Source organism: Xenopus laevis, chromosome 4L, assembly GCF_017654675.1.
Source record: "Xenopus laevis strain J_2021 chromosome 4L, Xenopus_laevis_v10.1, whole genome shotgun sequence".
Taxonomy (NCBI): domain Eukaryota; kingdom Metazoa; phylum Chordata; class Amphibia; order Anura; family Pipidae; genus Xenopus; species Xenopus laevis.
This window is the reverse complement of record NC_054377.1, coordinates 27742948-27761091: the sequence shown is the minus strand read 5'-3', so window position 1 is coordinate 27761091 and position 18144 is coordinate 27742948. Positions and strand designations below refer to the sequence as shown.

General features: G+C 39.7%; 1 protein-coding gene across 2 annotated transcripts in view; it reads left to right on the top strand.

Moving 5' to 3' along the window:
- Positions 1–2432: 2432 nt before the first annotated feature.
- The window catches only part of rps6ka4.L (ribosomal protein S6 kinase, 90kDa, polypeptide 4 L homeolog), a 33470-nt gene continuing 17758 nt past the window's right edge, over positions 2433–18144 (top strand). The window contains exons 1-7 of one of the 2 annotated variants that reach the window (XM_018256325.2): positions 2433–2738; positions 12635–12706; positions 13122–13340; positions 16700–16815; positions 16945–17052; positions 17671–17751; positions 17860–17963. In XM_018256325.2, the coding sequence (XP_018111814.1) occupies positions 2696–2738; positions 12635–12706; positions 13122–13340; positions 16700–16815; positions 16945–17052; positions 17671–17751; positions 17860–17963 (743 nt within the window). In that variant the 5' untranslated portion in view covers positions 2433–2695. 2 annotated transcript variants of the gene reach the window in all.

Sequence of the window (18144 nt, the reverse complement as noted above, 5' to 3'; positions counted from 1 at the left end):
AAAAGCTAAATAACCAACTCAAAAACCTTCAATAATAAAAAATGAAAACCAATTGCAATTTGTCTCAGAATATCACTCTCTACATCACTAAAAGTTATCTCAAAGGTGAACAACCCCTTAAGCATCGGGTCCGGAGCACTAGCACAGAACTGTAGACTGTTGTGTGGAAGATTTGCAAATCTCTTGCATGTCTTCAGTGCTCATAACTAATTTGGATATGGATGGACGGCATGCCACCCCTGAAATACTGCCGCCCAAGCCTTTGTGGCCCTGTCACAAATCCAGCTCTGCTGCTGGATTTAAGCAGAAAGTGTCCCACAGTGTCTTGGGGGATTTTTTTTCTATTTACAATTGTATAGGCACCAAGGGCCACCCCCCTTATAAATGCTGCTGCCCTAGGCACAGGTCCTCGGGTGCCTATTTATAAATACGACCCTGAGTGCATTCCTAATTCATGAACATGCACGCAAATTCTGAAGACATGACACAAAACATTTTGTGTGAAAACAACTTATTTTATTACTTAAAGGGGACCTACCATGATAAGCTGTATAATAAAAGTCATTTCCAAATTAAGCATGAAACCAAAATTATTTTTTAAATTAAAACATCCATACCTGTTACAAACACATTTAAAAGTCTAACCTGCCCCTGTTAGGAGCACAGAGGCAGGGTAGCTAATTACTTTCACTTTCCATTCTACATTTCCTACGTCACTGTACTTACTCCTTCTCCTCACCATCTAATTATGTAGCCATTGCGTGGGTATGGGCATCAGCTGCCCCTTTCTGGTGCACAAACAAGATTTTGGGATGATGCAAAGCTTGCCTGTGTCCAAAAAATGGAGCCTACCTGCTTGCTGTGATTGTGAATTTAAAGACTAAAATAAACAAGATTTAAATAATTTATATAGTGTAAGTGAAGTTTGTTTTGCTTGACTAACATCATTAAGGGTAAGTCCACACAAGGAGATTCGGGGAGATTTTGTCGCCTGGCGACTAATCGCCTCGTCTTTTGAGCGACTATCTCCCCGAACTGCCTCAGCGTTTTTCCCCATAGGTTACAATGCAAAGTCGCCGGCGCTAATGCACACGCGGCGATGCGTTTTCTATAGTCGCCCGAAGTTGCCTCAGCGCATCGTCGCATGTGCATGAAAAAGGCAGACAAGAATTTCTTGTCTGCCTTTTTCTGTACTCAAGGGTGGTATGTATACCATTATCATGCAAAATGTTTCTTGTTTTTTGTAAAACATTATGTTGTATATTTTGTGTCCTTTTACTAGTAAAGCATATTACAATCTTACCACCTGAGTCAAAAGTCTCTTTGAGTGTGCAGACCTGACTTTTCGTAGTTCGGGGAGATTAGTCACCTGAAGAAGAGGCGATTAGTCGCCGGGTGACTAAATCTCACTGAATCTCCACGCGTGTCTCTGCCCTAAATCGAAAAACTGGAGGGCGGGAAATGAAACAGTTCTAGATCCCTACAAGAAAGAAGGATTATTGCTCTGTGGCTGGGGCCTGGAAACAACAAATATGTGTTTGTGTCCCCTCATTCCCAGCCACGGTTTTTCACCTTTAAATGAACTCTTAGTATGATGTAGAGCAGGGGTCCCCAACCTTTTTTTACTCGTGAGACACATTTAAAGGGAAAAAAGAGTTGGGGAGCAACACAAGCATGAAAAAGTCCATGGGGGTGTCAAATAAGGGCTGTTATTGGCTATTGGTAGCCCTTATATGGACTGGTAGCCTACAGAAGACTCTGTTTGGCATTACAATTGGTTTTTATGCAACCAAAACTTGTCTTCAAAAATACACACCTGCTTTGAGGCCACTGGGAGCAACATCCAAGCGGTTGGTGAGCAACATGTTGCTCGCTAGCTACTGGTTGGGGACCACTGATGTAGAGAGTGATTTGCACTTCTTTTTCTTTTTTATTATGTGTGGCTTTTTAGTTATTTCGCTTTTTATTCAGCAGCTCTCCAATTTACAATTTCAGGTTGCTAGGATCCAAATAATCCTAGCAACCATGCACTGATTTACACAGAGACTGGAATATGAATAGGAGAGGTCCTGAATAGAAAGATGAGTAATAAAAAAAAAGTAGCAATAACAATATATGTGTAGCCTTACAGATCATTTGTTTTTTAAATGGGGTCAGTGACCCCCCCCCCCCATTTGAAAGCTGGAGACAGTAAGAAGAAAAAGGCAAAAAACAATAAAAAATAAAGAAGACCAATTGAAACGTTGCTTAGAATTATACTGTATGCACTTATCATGTATGATGCTATTTCCCAGTCTCCCTGCATCTGTTCTTTAGCAGTGGCATCATTTTGAGTAGGAGAAACACTGGCTTGGTATCTACCTGTCCATCCCAACCTCTGGCTCTCCACCTCTTGCTATTACAGTTTCTAGCAGCCTGGTATTCGGATGTGGGAGTTGTAGTCCAGCAAGAGCCACAAGCTAAAGATCGCTACCTAGAAGAAGACACACCCAAAACATTGCACCCACACACAGGGAGTTAATCGCCTTCCACACTGACACACGGCGACACCCCAGAGCGCACACACACACTGACATACAGGAAGTTCCTCATTTACTGCCCGGGCCATTTTCCTTTTTCCCTTACCCGGGAGAGCGGGACGCGCACAGGCACAACCGGAGGAGACGGGCCGGTCGTGGGCAGATGCGACCCGGATATGGGGGATCCGGACAGGAGAGAGACCCGCAGCCCGATCCATGGTAACGCAACCGCACTACTTTCCCTAGCCCGACCCTCAGACACGGCTACAGACGGGCCTGGGGTTATATAAGCACCTTGTTTTCTTAAAGCGTAAGGCGATTAACCGTATTACTGCTACTGTAGCTTTATAGGTCTGTGATTTACACCATAGATATCCCTCCATGTTCTTGTGTTGAGCAATTTAGCGCCGGCAGTGATTGCGCAACTCCTTGGTTGTTGTTTGTTCCTGATTATGAGGCGTATTTAGAACTAATAGACAAGACGAGGGACAACCTAACGACTCGTCTCTGCGACCCTCCAGCTGTTGCTCAGCTCCCAGCATCCCCAGAGGCTTTTATGTGGGCGTAGGCCTTGTATCCATGCCTCTTCCTTACATATTGCATTTGGGACATTCATAGAGGGTGGATCAGACTGGCAGACAAACTTGCATCATTATTGCCAGAGGGGCTTTTGTTAGCTGCTGGCTTCCTCAAGAAGTCAGTGGGTGTCACAACTGGAAATGTATGGGCAGCCACTACTGGCAGGAAAAAAATGGAGATTTAGGATCAGGTTTAAATTAGGGATGCACCGAATTCAGGATTCGGCCTTTTTCAGCATGATTCGGATTCGGCCCGACTGAACCGAATCCGAACCTTAATTTGCATATGCAAATTAGGTGTGGGGAGGGAATTCACGTGACTTTTTGTCACGAAACAGGGAAGTAAACCCTAATCTGCATATGCAAATTAGGGCTCGGATTCGGTTCGGTATTTGGCCGAATACTTCACAAAGTATTCGGGGGTTCGGACGAATCCAAAATAGTAGATTCGGTGCATCCCTAGTTTAAATTCATAAAAAGCTGGGGGCTGCAGGTCTGGACTGAGAAGTAAAATAGGCCCTGGCATTTCAGGTACACGTAGGGTTGCCACCTGGCCGGTAAAAATGATGGCTGATCCCAATGTTATTAATAGGCAAAAAGATAAATATATAGAAAGGCCGGTATTTTTTTCCAGAAAAGGTGGCAACCCTAGGTACACGGAGGCCCAATCAGCCCACATAGAGGCCCAGTCAGCCACCACCAAGCCCACTAAATACTGACTTTCTATGGCACCTTATAGCAGCCCCTCTGGCATTTGCCATAACCCACAAATTGCCAGTCCAGGACTGTGCAGGTGGGTTGAAGGTTGGGTGCCCCAAAGCTGGTTGCTAAGAGGTACTGTACATCTGGCAATCTACATACTATCAATCTAAATTCTACATGTCTACAGTGTCTTGTGGATATGGTACAGCGTCAATAGGGTGTCCAAGGGTGACCTATCATGTACAGTAGTTGAAGTGGGTGCCATTATTTGTTAATTTCCTGTGACTGCTGTGGTCGCTGACCAGGGTTGCCAGGTCTAATTTTCAAAACCAGCCCAAAAACTAGCCAAGACTTCAAAAGTAGCCCAAAAATAGCACAATATGTGCACTGAAAAAAAGGCTAAAAAATAAATTAATATATATGAGAAAATAAGCCTTTTTCAAATTTCGCAAATTTTTCCAATGAAGCAAAATGGGACAGATTTGCCCATCACCAGGAGCATAACTACAGAGGGGGGCTGAGGAGGTATAGGGGCCCCACAAGGCCTTAAGGGTAAGGGCACACCTGGAGATTCGGGGAGATTTAGACACTAATTGCCTATTCTTTGGGACGACTAATCTCCCCGAACTGCTTCCCGTGTCTTCCGCCTACTATAATGAGAAAACGCCAGCACCAATGCACTCACATCGCTTCGATTTACGATGTTTCCACGTGAGGCAACTTTGGGCAACTTCGGAAATCAAATCGCCATGAGTGCATTGGCGCTGGCATTTTCTCATTACAGCAGGGGGAAGGCAGTTACGGGAAGAGGCGGTTAGTCGCCGGTGACTAAATCTCCCCGAATCTGCCTGTGTGTCCCCGCACTAATACATATACAATTTCAATAATTATAGTTAAAACAGCTCAACTATAGACATTTTGGTGGCCAGCAGATTTTTGCCCCAAAATTGTATGAAATTGAGGAAAGTCACTGGAAAATGTGAGAATGCCCAAAATCTGGTATCTCCCAATTTCTACACAAGTCAGTCCCATTGCATGCTGGGTATTGTAGTTTTACATTAAACTTGGCAGTTGGAAAATTGTTAAACAAAAACTCCATTACCCAACATGCATTGGGAGACACAGACTTGGCACATTAGGGCAAGAAAAAACTTTGTATTTTGAAAACCAAATTCCCAAAAAGTAGCCCAAATCCGTACCTTGGCTAGTTTTTACTTTCAAAACCAGTCTGGGCTTTAAATTAGTAGGCCAATTTGGCCGGAAAACCGCGAACCTGGCAACCCTGTCGCTGACCCTTATTGAACTAAGAGGTGCATGTGTCGGAACTTCCCTCGCTTCACTGCTCTGACCAATGATAGTGCGGACGAACACCAGCAGAGCAAGTCTGGTCAGCAATGCAGCATCACTGCTATGTGGAAGATCCCCCACAATGATATGTTTGAGTAGATAGTTTGTGTTGGTTTGGGAGGGAGAAGAAAGTCACCGGTAATATATTTAGGTCACAGTATTATATAATGTATTGTGCAACGTTCTACACATAGTGGGCTGTTTGTATTGTATGACATTCTGCATGTTTAAGACCTGGATTATATTAAAGGGCTTGTTCATCTTAAATTAACTTTTGTGTTATAGAATGGCCAGTGTCATATTCTGGAATCACTTAACCATGATATGATATTTTCATTTGGTCGTAATAAAATAAGGACACTGTATCTATAAATACCTTTGGTACAGTACTGTGAATAAAGAGGTGTCACCGAACTATCTTTTGCATTCGTTATATTGCCATTATATTCTGTCAGTCTCTGTGCCATTACATACCATTGTCCCCAAACCATAATATTCTGGCATCACTATGCCATTTTTACTTGCATGACATTATTATGTTGTGTTTAATTGTGTCATTACACAGCAGTTACTGTGTATACATATGTTTTTCTCAGTACCATTCTGGGGTCACTAGGCCTTGATATGCTGGTTTTACTGCATCATTTTATTTACTGCATCATTAGTATTCTATATTAATCAGTCATTACATACTTGCATCAATGTTAGAGCCCTGCAGCGGGTGGGTTACCTGCGTGTTACCTTAAAAAAAAAAAAAGGGTTACCCAGCAGGTATGCTGGTATGATTTTTGGATGCGGGTATGGATGTGTATGGGGGTTCGGTTGTGGGTCTTCTCTATATTTCTTATATTAAATACACAGCAGGGAAAATACAGTAAGTATTGGACACATGAACGGTTTTCTCAGTAAATATATTTCTAATAGGGCTATTGACATGAATTTACACCAGATGTCAGTAACAATTCAAGTAATCCACACATACAAAGAACTCAAAATAAATCATCAATAAATTGTTATGTGTAATAAAGTGGAATCACACAGGTATTGAACACGCTTAATGAAATTTATTTAATACTTAGTAGGTAATGACAGCTTCAAGACGCTTCCTGTATGGAGAAACTAGTTGCATGCAATGCTCAGGTGTGATTTTGGCCTATTCTTCTGCACAAACTGTCTTCAATTCTGATCTCTGAACTCTGATCTTCAGTTCTTACCATAGATTTTCAATTGGAATTCGACTAAGCCATTCTAGCAGCTTTATTTTCTTTCTCTGAAACCAACTGAGAGTTTCCTTTGCTGTGTGTTTGGGATCATTGTCCTACTGAATTGTCCACCCTCCTTTCATCTTCAGAATCCTGACAGCAGATTCTTATCAAGAATGTCCAGGTACATTTCTCTATTCATCCTCCCTTCAATTATATCTTCCAGTACCATATGATGAAAAACAGTCCTACACCATTATGTTCCCATCTCCAAACTTCACTGTTAGTATGGTGTTTTTTGGTTGATGTGCATTGCCATTTTTCCTCCAAACATGGTGTGTATAATGACATCCAAAGAGTTCAATTTTGGAATCATCTGACCAGACTATATTCTCCCATAATTTCATTGTCTTATCCACATGCTGTGCAAATGAGCTTCAACATGCTTTTTCTTCAGCAGAGGAGTCTTGCACAGTGAGCGTGCATAGAGGCCATGTCGGTTGATTGCATTAATTATTGTTTTCTTTGTAACAACTGTACTTGTTAATTCAAAGTCTTTCTGAAGCTCTCCGAAAGTGATCCTTGGCTCTTTGACAACTCTTCTGATTATTCTTTTGACTCCTCTGTCAGAGATCTTGCAAGAAGCACCTGGTTGTGGCCGGTTTAGGGTGAAGTGATGTTCTTTCCACTTCTGGATTATGGCCCCAACAGTGCTCACTGGAACATTTAGAAGCTTAAAAATACTTCTATAACCAATGCCATCATGTATATTTTGCAACAATAAGGTTGTGTAGGTCTTGAGAGAGCTCTTTGCTTTTTCTGATCATGAGATGTTTCTTGTGTAATTGGCAATGAGAAACCTTTTTATATCAATTAGGACTGAACCAGCTGATATTAGTTTGCAGGATTCTTTCTAAATACTTACAGATTCCAGCAGGTTTCTTGGCTTTCCATCCTTTTTGCACCTTCTTTTCACATAACTTAATTTATGGACTTATTTGTTTGGAGATCTTTGTATGTGTGGACTACTTGGGTTGTTACTGACATCTGGTGTAAATTTCATGTAAAAAGTCCCGTTAGAAATATACAGTATTTACTGAGAAAAACATTGATGTGTTCAATACTTATATTCACTGCTGTTATTTTCCTCCTTTAAACATTTTATGAAACATTTTTTCTGCCCCTACCCACTTCTGAAGATCTCACTTCCAGTTTGGAGCAACAGCATTTCCTGTCTAATGGTGCTCAGATTGGGTAGTGGATAAGGCAGTTGCGGGTTGGGTAGTGGGTCCAAGCAGGTAAAAATGCGGGTTGCAAGTTCAGGCTGCAGTGTAGCGAGTCTGGGTCCAGTGCGGGTTACAAAAATTGGTTCCGTGCAGGACTCAACCTCATGTGTAGAAAAAGTGCAATTTGTCCAGAAAAATGTAAGCCTCATGAGTAATATGTAATAACCATAAATTCCTAGCAAGTCTGGACTGGTTAGTGCAGTATTTTAGAACTAAAAGCAGCATGCAAATGCCTTCATTATTGCTTCAAGGGGTCCTCTACCCAAAAAGAGTGGGTTTTTTTTTTGCAAAATTAAATAAAATACAAGTCTAAGCAACCTACCATTAAACATATGCATATATTTTTAGTGTTATGTGCCATCATTTCAGGTAATTATACCAAAGGCGGTTGATGATGAGCAAAGCTGGTTCAGGTTGGTTTATTTGTTTGTTTATGGGATTAAACATTGGTATTATATAATTACCTTTCCAGACACCTATTACTTAATCTCTTTCCATTATTTTGAGTTGACTCATCAGCTGTGATTTAGACCCTGGAAAATTGTATATGAGTGGAAATGATGCGTATTATATACATGCCTGTAATGCTTTGTGTTACAAATGGGTATAACATCATTAGTGTGAAATACTGTTGTTAAAATTTAGTTATATGTAAATGTATTTGCAGCTAAAAGCACTATTTGCTTACTGTTCTCTGAGTCTGATTCCTAAAGTAGACGTAGGGTATGGAAACAAGAATGTGTCAGTACATTATATTCTTTTGACTATAGAAGGAATGTGCTTTAAAAAGTAGTGTAAAAAGTAAAATCAGCTGCTAGGTGGACCTGATAGGGAAATGAAGCTTGTTTTTGCTTGTGTGGCTGCAGGTCTGTGATTGGCAATCCCCCTTCTTGCTGTTCTTCTGGCAAAGACCATTAGAACATGTCCACCCCTCATTTTTTAGCTCAGCAACGTTTATTAAAAATTATTGCCTGGAAGATTGGAGGGGTTTTCAGTTATGCTATATGTAATGTATATGCAATATAACAGGAGTCTGTTCTAATAATCTTTAATCAGCTGGTTTGCAACATTGTTTCAGGAGTCAGACCCAGGAGTGCAGAGAATGTAAACAGTCAGACATAGATACTAGCTTTTATAGTAATTACACTTACAAATTACTTTTAAACCAGTGAAAATGTGTAATTCATGGATATTGGAAAGCCGTTTAAAATGACATATTCTTCTACTGTGCGAAAGCAGTTTTTGAGTGGAGAACCCCTTTCTCGTATTGTGTATTTACCTTTGTCAGTATGCGAGTTGCCTATAGCAATAAGTCTGTTCTAGAAGCAGTGAGTAAATTCTAAAAGCAGTGTTTTTCATGTGACAATTTCAAATGACCACTGCTTTTTATGCTGGAATCTTATGTTGAAGATATGTATGGCAAAATTTAATAAAGAGCTTGATAAATGTGCCACTTTATGGTGATAAACCAGGCAGTATATGAGACATATGTGACTGTCATTTCCGGTTTAATGATGGTCATTAGGTAGAGAGTTGGGTTGTAAAGAAGGTTGTAAGCCGGTGCAATTGTTTGCAAGAACCATATTTTGGGGTCTCTACAGAGTTTTGGAAAACGTATGAGGTATCGATGCAGTCAGGAGAATGTATGAATGATGTTTTAGAAGTGTACCCAAGAATATCTGGCATACAAAGCAGAGACAGGGTTGCCATCAGTAATAATGGGGCCCCATACTACTAAGTACAGGTGGGCCCCAGTTATTAGCTCACTGATTTTCAATGGGACCCCAATGGGAAAAAAGCCCCTTGCATGCATAGCCATGTCTCTAATCTGAATCAGCTACTCCCCAATTATACCAAAACCTCTCCCACGGCCCGCTTAAGTCCTGCCCTGTTCTTGTCTTGCAAATTACGCTTTCCCAGTACCCCCCTCTACTCCCTTATAGGCACACAGAGCACAACATTTTGCCATGTTTTAGCTGGAAGTTAGTAAATTGAGTGACTTACATGGAGTACAATATGTGATAAGTGTATGTGTGTTGTCTAGTAAAATAGAAGGCTAATTATAACCAAGATATTTTGTCGTATGTCCATCTACAAGAACTGCAACTACCAGCATCCTCCAACATTTAAAAATCAAGGTGGTAAGGCAATTGTGCATCATAAGGCCAGGGAAGAAAATACAATTCAGAAGTTAGTGAGTTAGTTCCCTTTGAATTATATGAGAAACTGTGAGTTTAGTTACTTAAAGGGGAAGTAAAGTCTAAAATAGAATAAGGCTAGAAATTCTGTATTTTGTATACTAAACATAAACATGAACTTACTGCACCACAAGCCTAATCAAACAAAGAATTTATACTTTCAAAGTTGGCCACCGGGGGTCACCATCTTGTAACTTTGTTAAACATCTCTGCAAGACTGTGCACATGCTCAGTGTGGTCTGGGCTGCTTAGAGATCGTCATAAATAAAAACAGCACAAATAATATCTGACAGAAACCGATACAACAAGACTGATTAATTATTAGAATATACAGACTGCACTGGGTCCTGTGTTGTCATGTAATCTAATGTGGATTTTATAGTTTTTGTATTGTTTAATACAAACTTTCTCCAACTCTGCAGAACCAGTGGCTGCAGCAAAATAATCCTCCAAATAGAATCCCAGTTTATCTGTTTAAATCTGGCTCCATGATCTTTGTCCCTGCAGCTGGAGTTGGAAAAGTAAAGGGGATGTAAAGGCAAAAATAAAATCCAATACAAATCTCTACACAGTTGTTGACTGCTCTACTATTAAACAAACAAAGCTGCTTGAGTTCTGCATGGCTGGGAAGTAAGGTGGGCTCCCCCTGCTGTTCATAAGTATGATTGTTTCCCTGCAGAGCAGTTAGGGACCGTCTGACAATTCCTGTCCACAGGACAGTAAATGAAGGGAGAATTTCACTGCATACAGTCAGGTTTATTATAAAAATGGTGCACATACAAGTATATTTTCATTAAAGAAAGTAAAAATGGGATTTTATTTTTTTTCCCTTTACATGCCCTTTAAATATACAAGGAACGTGGCAAATAAAAACTCCCAGTGGAACCTTAAAATACATTAAAGGGTTGTTCACCTTAAAGGGGTTGTTCACCTTCCAAACACTTTTTTCATTTACCAGAAATAAAGACTTTTTAACAGAAATGAATACTTTTTTCAGTAGCTTTCCATTTTTTATTCGTTACTGTTTTTCCAAAATTGAAGTTTAAAGTTTAATTATCCTGCCTCTGGTGTTTCAGGCTAGCAAATCAGCAAGCTCAGGTGTAGATTCTGAACAGTTACACTTTTCCTCATTTTCCATTTTTTATTCTTTATTGTTTTTCCAAAATTGAGGTTTAAAGTTTAATTATCCTGCCTCCGGTGTTTCAGGCTAGCAAATCAGCAATCTCAGGTGCCGATTCTGAACTGTTACACTTTGATACATTAGTTGATACATTTCTCAGCAACATCTGTGTAATATTAGCAACTATTGTATCTATTATAACAGCTGCTTTTAGTGAAACTCATTATTCTGCTCATTATTATTCTGCTCAGCAGGGCTAAAGATAAGAAATGTATCAACTAATGTATCAATTTAGAACAGTCCGCAACCCCCTCCCAGTGCTGCTTCAGTAAGACTTATGAAGGGGAATCTTTAAACATCAATATTAGAAAAACAGTCACAAATAGAAAGTAGTTGAAAAGAGTATTTGTAAAGTGAACAACCCCTTTAAATGAGTGGTTCATCTTTAAAGGGGTGGTTCACCTTTCAGCTAACTTTTAGTATAATGTAGAGAGTGATATTCTGAGACAATTTACAATTGGTTTTCATTTTTTATTATTTAAATGTTTTGAGTTATTTGGCTTTTTATTCAGCAGCTCTCCAGTTTGCATTTTAAGCAATCTGGTAGCTAGGGTCCAAATTACCCTAGCAACCATGCACAGGTAAGAAAGGGGTGGTCCAAGGGTCCCCACATTTAGCTGCTCCCAGGGAACTCTCATTTTTTAACTTTCTACATCTAATTTATTTCAGGGTTAATGCCCTTTTTGTGATACGATGGTACTTCTGCTATGTGGGTCTTGATAGAAATAGCTTCCAAATTGAGCCAAAATTAGTTTTTCATTCCTGTTTTTGAAATAGTTTGCCTCTCTGGGTCATTGACGTCCTGTAGTTCAGAAATATTCCTACATTCCCTTGTATGCAATGAATCTCTCTGGGCTATTCCCACATATTTGCTATAATAAAGTCTGGGGACTGAAGACCATTTGAATACCTTCGTCTTTTTCTCATGGTTACTTTATAGCTGATTTTGAGGCATATTTTAGATGACTTAACTGTGAACTTTGGAGCAGGATTTGTTGATATTTTACTCTTTCTTCATTTAACATAAGCTGTAAGCATTGTGCTCATGGCTATCCCAAAAAAGAGTCCTCCATCTTCCTTGGTGGTCAGTTGGGTGTTGTTTTTCTTTTTTGTTTTTGTTTTTCTTTCTTGCTCCTTTTTCATGGCAGTTCTACCATGAAGATTATGGTGGTAGAGCAATGATGTGGTTATCTGTTGCCCATCGTAGATAAAGCAAAGGGTTTATTTTTAAACACTGAGCAAATTTGCATCTGGGCAGTAACCTATGGCAACCAGTCAAATGTTCAACCTGCATCTGGCTGGAAAAACATTTAATCACTGATTGGTTGCTATGGGCAAGATTCCTGTCCAGGTTTAAATTTATGTTTATACATGAGCCCATGTAATATGGGAATAGGGATTGCTGCATTTAAAACACTTCAAATGCTGAAATCCAGATCTTTTGCATGAAAATGTGGAAAAAAGTATATTATTTGCAGAGAGCCCAATTCTTCTGCATCTCAAGTTATTGTTATATGCTTTTTTTCATCTTAAAATGCCTACGCAGGCTGGAGGTTTGTATTGGCTCTCAATCACCCAATCAAATGTATATGTAACCCTATGTTATATACTATCTTTATTAGTGAATCTGACTGGAAATGAGGAAAGAGTTGCCATGAAAGACTTTGAGCTACTGAAGATCTTGGGAACTGGAGGTAAGAAAGTATATTCACTTCCTGTTGTTTCCATTCATTGTGCTCTTTGCACAAATGTTAGGAACAATATATGGTTGCCATACCATGCTGTGGTACCTCATGTTCCCTGTCTGTTCAGCCCATGATCCAATCATTCAAAGAGCGTACCAGATTGGCTCATGTACGGGTGCCTCTAGAGGTACAATTTTGACTAGGTATTGCATGTTAAACCTAAGCAACTATTATATTTTGCATTCTAATCTGGTCACTGTATGTCATATTTATCTGTTACTAAAACCATGTTTTAACTGAACATGTCATGTTATAAATGTTGTATATCCTTCCTTTAATATACTTTTTATTTACAGTTGTGTGTTTTTCCTATTCTTGATTATGTATGTATTGGATTCTTTCTATGCTTTCTGTCCTGTCAAAGCGTATGGAAAGGTATTCCTTGTACGGAAGGTGACTGGGCCAGATACCAACCATCTCTATGCTATGAAAGTCCTCCAAAAATGTGCACTAGTAAAAAAGGAAAAGACCGTGGAGCATACGAAAACGGAGCGCAATGTACTCGAACATGTGAGGGAAAGCCCTTTCCTAGTAACACTTCACTATGCCTTCCAGACAGAGGCCAAGCTCCATCTTATACTGGGTAAGCACGAAGGGCTGAATTTGGCTCATTTGTGGTGTTACAATTTAAAGGAAAACTATTTTGCGTGTGTTTTTTGTGTATGAATCAACTGTTCAACATTAATTATTTAGAAATACAGATGTTTTTCAGTTTGAAAGCTTTTCCCTGATCTGTAACATGATATTTGCTAAGCCTCAACCAATTGTGATGCCTGCAATTGCTATATTGTATCGGACTTAGGTAACACAGGGTTAAGGTGGCCATACACAGACCAATCCAAATATCTCATATTGAATCAGGTGCCATGTACTATAAAGCCACCTTTTGTATTGTTATTATCATTTGGGCTGTCGGCACCTCTTCACTTTCTCATCACTGGCCCACATAAGGCTTCAAACCTTTCAAGAACTTTCAAACCTGCCCAATTCACAGTGATCCACAACCAGTAGCTTGTGAGCAACATGTTGCTCTCCAACCCCTTGTATGTTGCTCCCGGTGGCCTCAAAGCAGGTGCTTTTCTTTGAATTCCAGGCTTGGAAGCAAGTTTTGGTTTCATAAAAACCAGGTGCACTGCCAAACGGAGAGTCTCAATGTACCTTGACAATCCACATAGGGACTACCAAATGGTCAATGACAGCACTGATTTGGCACCCCAAGAACATTTTTCATGCTAGTGTTGCTCCCCAGCTCCTTTTACTTCTGAATGTTGCTCACGGCTTCAAAAGGTTGGGAATCCTTGCACTAACTGAATGTCCTTGGTACATAGATATTAGTAATGTGCAGGCTGATATAAAACCTGCTCGGCAAATGAGAAGAGCACAAAGTTCATTGATATGTGAAAAGAAAACAATGGCATCCACTAGGGGTCTGGGTTGTGTGTGGGTGTATGTGAGGGTGATATGTGGTAAGAGAACAGTGGTATCCATTTGGGGTCCAGGCTATTGGGACCATAAGAGCGTAGGTCTTGCTGAAGGGGGTGAAGGCTGTTACATTCAAGATTAAGTGCTCGATGTTACGAAAAAAAAAGTAACACAGTCCATGGTTGATGCATTGCCACATTAGTGCCTGTATCAGATGTTATGCCAGTACCCTCAGTGTTTAAGTTTAGTTTTTAAGAGACAGAAGGAGGATTCTCTGTAGAGAATGCCAAAGGTAAGAAACAGCAAGAGAGAATGGTTTAAAGGGATACTGTCATGTTTTTTTCAAAATGCAACAGTTAGTGCTGCTCCTGCAGAATTCTGCACTGAAATCCCTTTTCCAAAAGAGCAAACTTTTTTTTTTATATTTAATTGTGTTTAATATTTAATTTTCCCTGGTGCCCCCAGTCATGTGACTTGTAATCTGATAAACTTCAGTCACTCTTTACTGCTGTACTTTGAGTTGGAGTGATATCACCCCCTCCTACTCCCCCCCCCCACCAGCCCACCAGCAGCACAATGGGAAAGTAACCAGATAACAGCTCCCTGGTAGATATTAGAACAGCACTCAATAGTAAAAATCCAGGTCTCACTGTGACACCTTCAGTTACATTGAGTAGAGGAAACAATAGTCTGTCAGAACGCAATTCCATTGTGGAGCACTGGCTCTTTCTGAAAGTGCATGACCAGGCAAAATGACCTGAGATGGCTGCCTACACACCAATATTACAACTAAAAAATACACTTGTTGAGTTAGGAATTACATTTTATATGGTAGAGTGAATTATTTACAGTGTAAACAGTGTAATTTAGAAATAAAAATTACACCATAAAAATCAGGATATAATCCCTTTAAGGTTGCAAACAGCAATGGGCATGGATTTTGTGACCAGGTGGTGGCTGGAACATAGGTGCCTAGGAATGTTATTGAAAGCTTTTAAAGGAAGGGACTTGGCTAAATGCCATCAACAGGAAACATGTTTAAAGGGATTCTGTTATGATTTTTATGTTGTATTTTTTATTTCTAAATTACACTGTTTACACTGCAAATAATTCACTCTACAATATAAAATGTAATTCCTGAACCAGCAAGTGTATTTTTTTAGTTGTGATATTGGTGTGTAGGCAGCCATCTCAGGTTATTTTTGCCTGGTCATGTGCTTTCAGAAAGAGCCAGCACTTTACGATGGAACTGCTTTCTGGCAGCCTGTTATTTTTCCTACTCAATGTAACTGAATGTGACGCAGTGGGACCTGGCTTTTTCTACTGAGTGCTGTTCTTAGATCTACCAGGCAACTGTTATCTTGTGTTAGGGGGCTGCTTTCTAGTTACCTTCTCATTGTTCTGTTGTTAGGCTCCTGGAGGGGAAAGGGAGGGGATGATATCACTCCAACTTGCAGTACAGCAGTAAAGAGTGACTGAAGTTTATCAGAGCTCAAGTCACATGACTTGGGGCAGCTGGGAAACTGACAATATGTCTAGCCCCATGTCAGATTTTAAAATTAAATATTAAAAAATCTATTTTCTCTTTAGAGAAACTGATTTCAGTGCAGAATTCTGCTGGAGCAGCACTATTAACTGATTTTTTGAAAAAAAAATTTCCCATGACAGTATCCCTGTAAGATCAAGTGCTCATTGGTGAATCAGGGTGATGGCACACAGAGAGATATGTCACCCACGGTTAATCTTTTAATGCAATTAATTTGTTGTTCATGCATAGAAAGCCTGCCATATATCTTTACAATATACATTTCTATGGTAAAATTCAAACTGCAGGTAACTTTTTGGACATTTTGTGCAAAGATATACAGGTATGGGATCCGTTATCCAAAAATCTCAGAATTACGGGAAGGGCGTCTCCAATTATATCAAAGTAATTAAAAATTTTAAAAAATGATTTCCCTTTTCTCTGTAATAATAAAATAATAAATTGTTCTTGATTCACACTAAGATATAGTTAATCCTTATTGGAGACAAAACAAGCCTATGGTTTTTTTTTCATGTTTAAATTATTTTCCAGCAGTCTTAACATATGGGGATCCAAATTACGGAAAGATATATTCTCGTAATTCCTCAGGTCCCGAGGATTCTGGATAACAGATCCCATACCCTTTACTTATAGATAAAAAAAATGAATTTCATAGGTCAAAACAGAGACAGGACTTATGAACTTACGTAGACCTTTAAGTGACATATCAAAGTCAATTTGGTGCCCCTGCCTCATATATTATATTTATATATTTCTCAGATGAGTATTTCTAAAGATATAGCCTTCCTGCTGTTTGCTTGTGTTTCTCGCTTCAATTGGAAACCTTAGCTCCACCATACAGGTGGTTTCACATGACATTTTTGATGTGACGATAATTGATTTTGTCTTGGTAAACACATTATTTTGGTGGTGGTCTATCTGCCATATTCTTCACTCTTTATTTTTATAATTTATACCCTCTTGTAATTTAACAGATTATGTGAGTGGCGGAGAGCTTTTCACTCACCTCTATCAGCGAGATAATTTCTCTGAAGATGCAGTGCGGTTTTACTCCGGAGAGGTTATTTTGGCCCTGGAGCATTTGCACAAGGTGAGGCCTGAAACCTGTACTAACCACAAGAGGAACTCTGTGCAAAGCCTTTGACAATCCCTTCCACTGTGCTCTCTGTATCTGCCATTGTGAGAAGATTTTTTTTTTCTCCATCCCTCTCCTCTATAGTTGGGCGTTGTGTACAGGGACATTAAGCTGGAGAACATCCTGTTGGATAGCGAGGGCCATGTGGTGCTGACAGACTTTGGCCTGAGCAAAGAGTTCCTATCTGAAGAGGTAAGTTAAAATGGAATTTACAGACGTTAAGAATTATCAAACGCAATGATTGTGGCATATTAAGCAGAGCAAATCTTTGAATGGTAAAACTGACTGATACCATCCATTTGAGATTGAGAGCAATTGCCCTGCACATATAGATGGATCACCCGTTATTATAAGTACTGATTTGTGGATGCCTTTTCAGATGTTTGCTTCTATAATAAATGCAACCATTACATTTATGATTTTAGTACAGGCTGCTGCATCCTGAATAATGGGATTTGACTGTAACGGTCCAAGAAAAATAGTGGTTAATTGTGTATGGTACTTACATGGTCAGATCTCTAGAAAATAGGAACACATTGGTGAATATTTCCAGTAATTGTGTGTAGACTACATGGAATCATGCAATACATGCATATAATATCATGGATCTACTGTAGGAAACACCTGCTTTATCCAACTTTTATTCCATCTCTCAATTTGCTACATGAGCATTTCTCTCGGTTAACTTTTTGTCAGCAGCCTTGTTAGTCATTATCCATAGTCATTAGCCATTCATTTTATAATCATTGCGCTCCCTGCTTGTTCCTTCCCTTTTCTCTGTAGATTTTTATCTCCTGTTTCGTTCTGTAGGAGGAGCGCACATATTCATTCTGTGGGACAACAGAGTACATGGCACCAGAAATTATACGAGGACAGGGAGGCCATGGCAAGGTAAGTGGCTGAATGTAGGCATCTTTGGCACTGATATACATTTTATTCCAGCTGGGTTACTATATTAAAGTGGTTAAATCTCACCTGTTTGTAACTTTTCTGATGTAGATTGTAGACTGGTGGAGCTTGGGAATCCTGATCTATGAATTACTTACAGGAGCATCTCCTTTCACCTTGGAGGGAGAAAAGAACACACAGAGTGAAGTTTCCAGGTGAGAGTAAAAATAATGAGAGAAAGAGAGAGAGAGAGAGAGAGAGAGAGAGAGAGAGAGAGAGAGAGAGAGAGAGAGAGAGAGAGAGAGTAAATAAATAAAGAATGAAAGTGACAGCTATTCAGCAATGAAGGGCTACTATCAATCTTAAACAGCTGTGTGCTGCACACAGTGTCCCCTG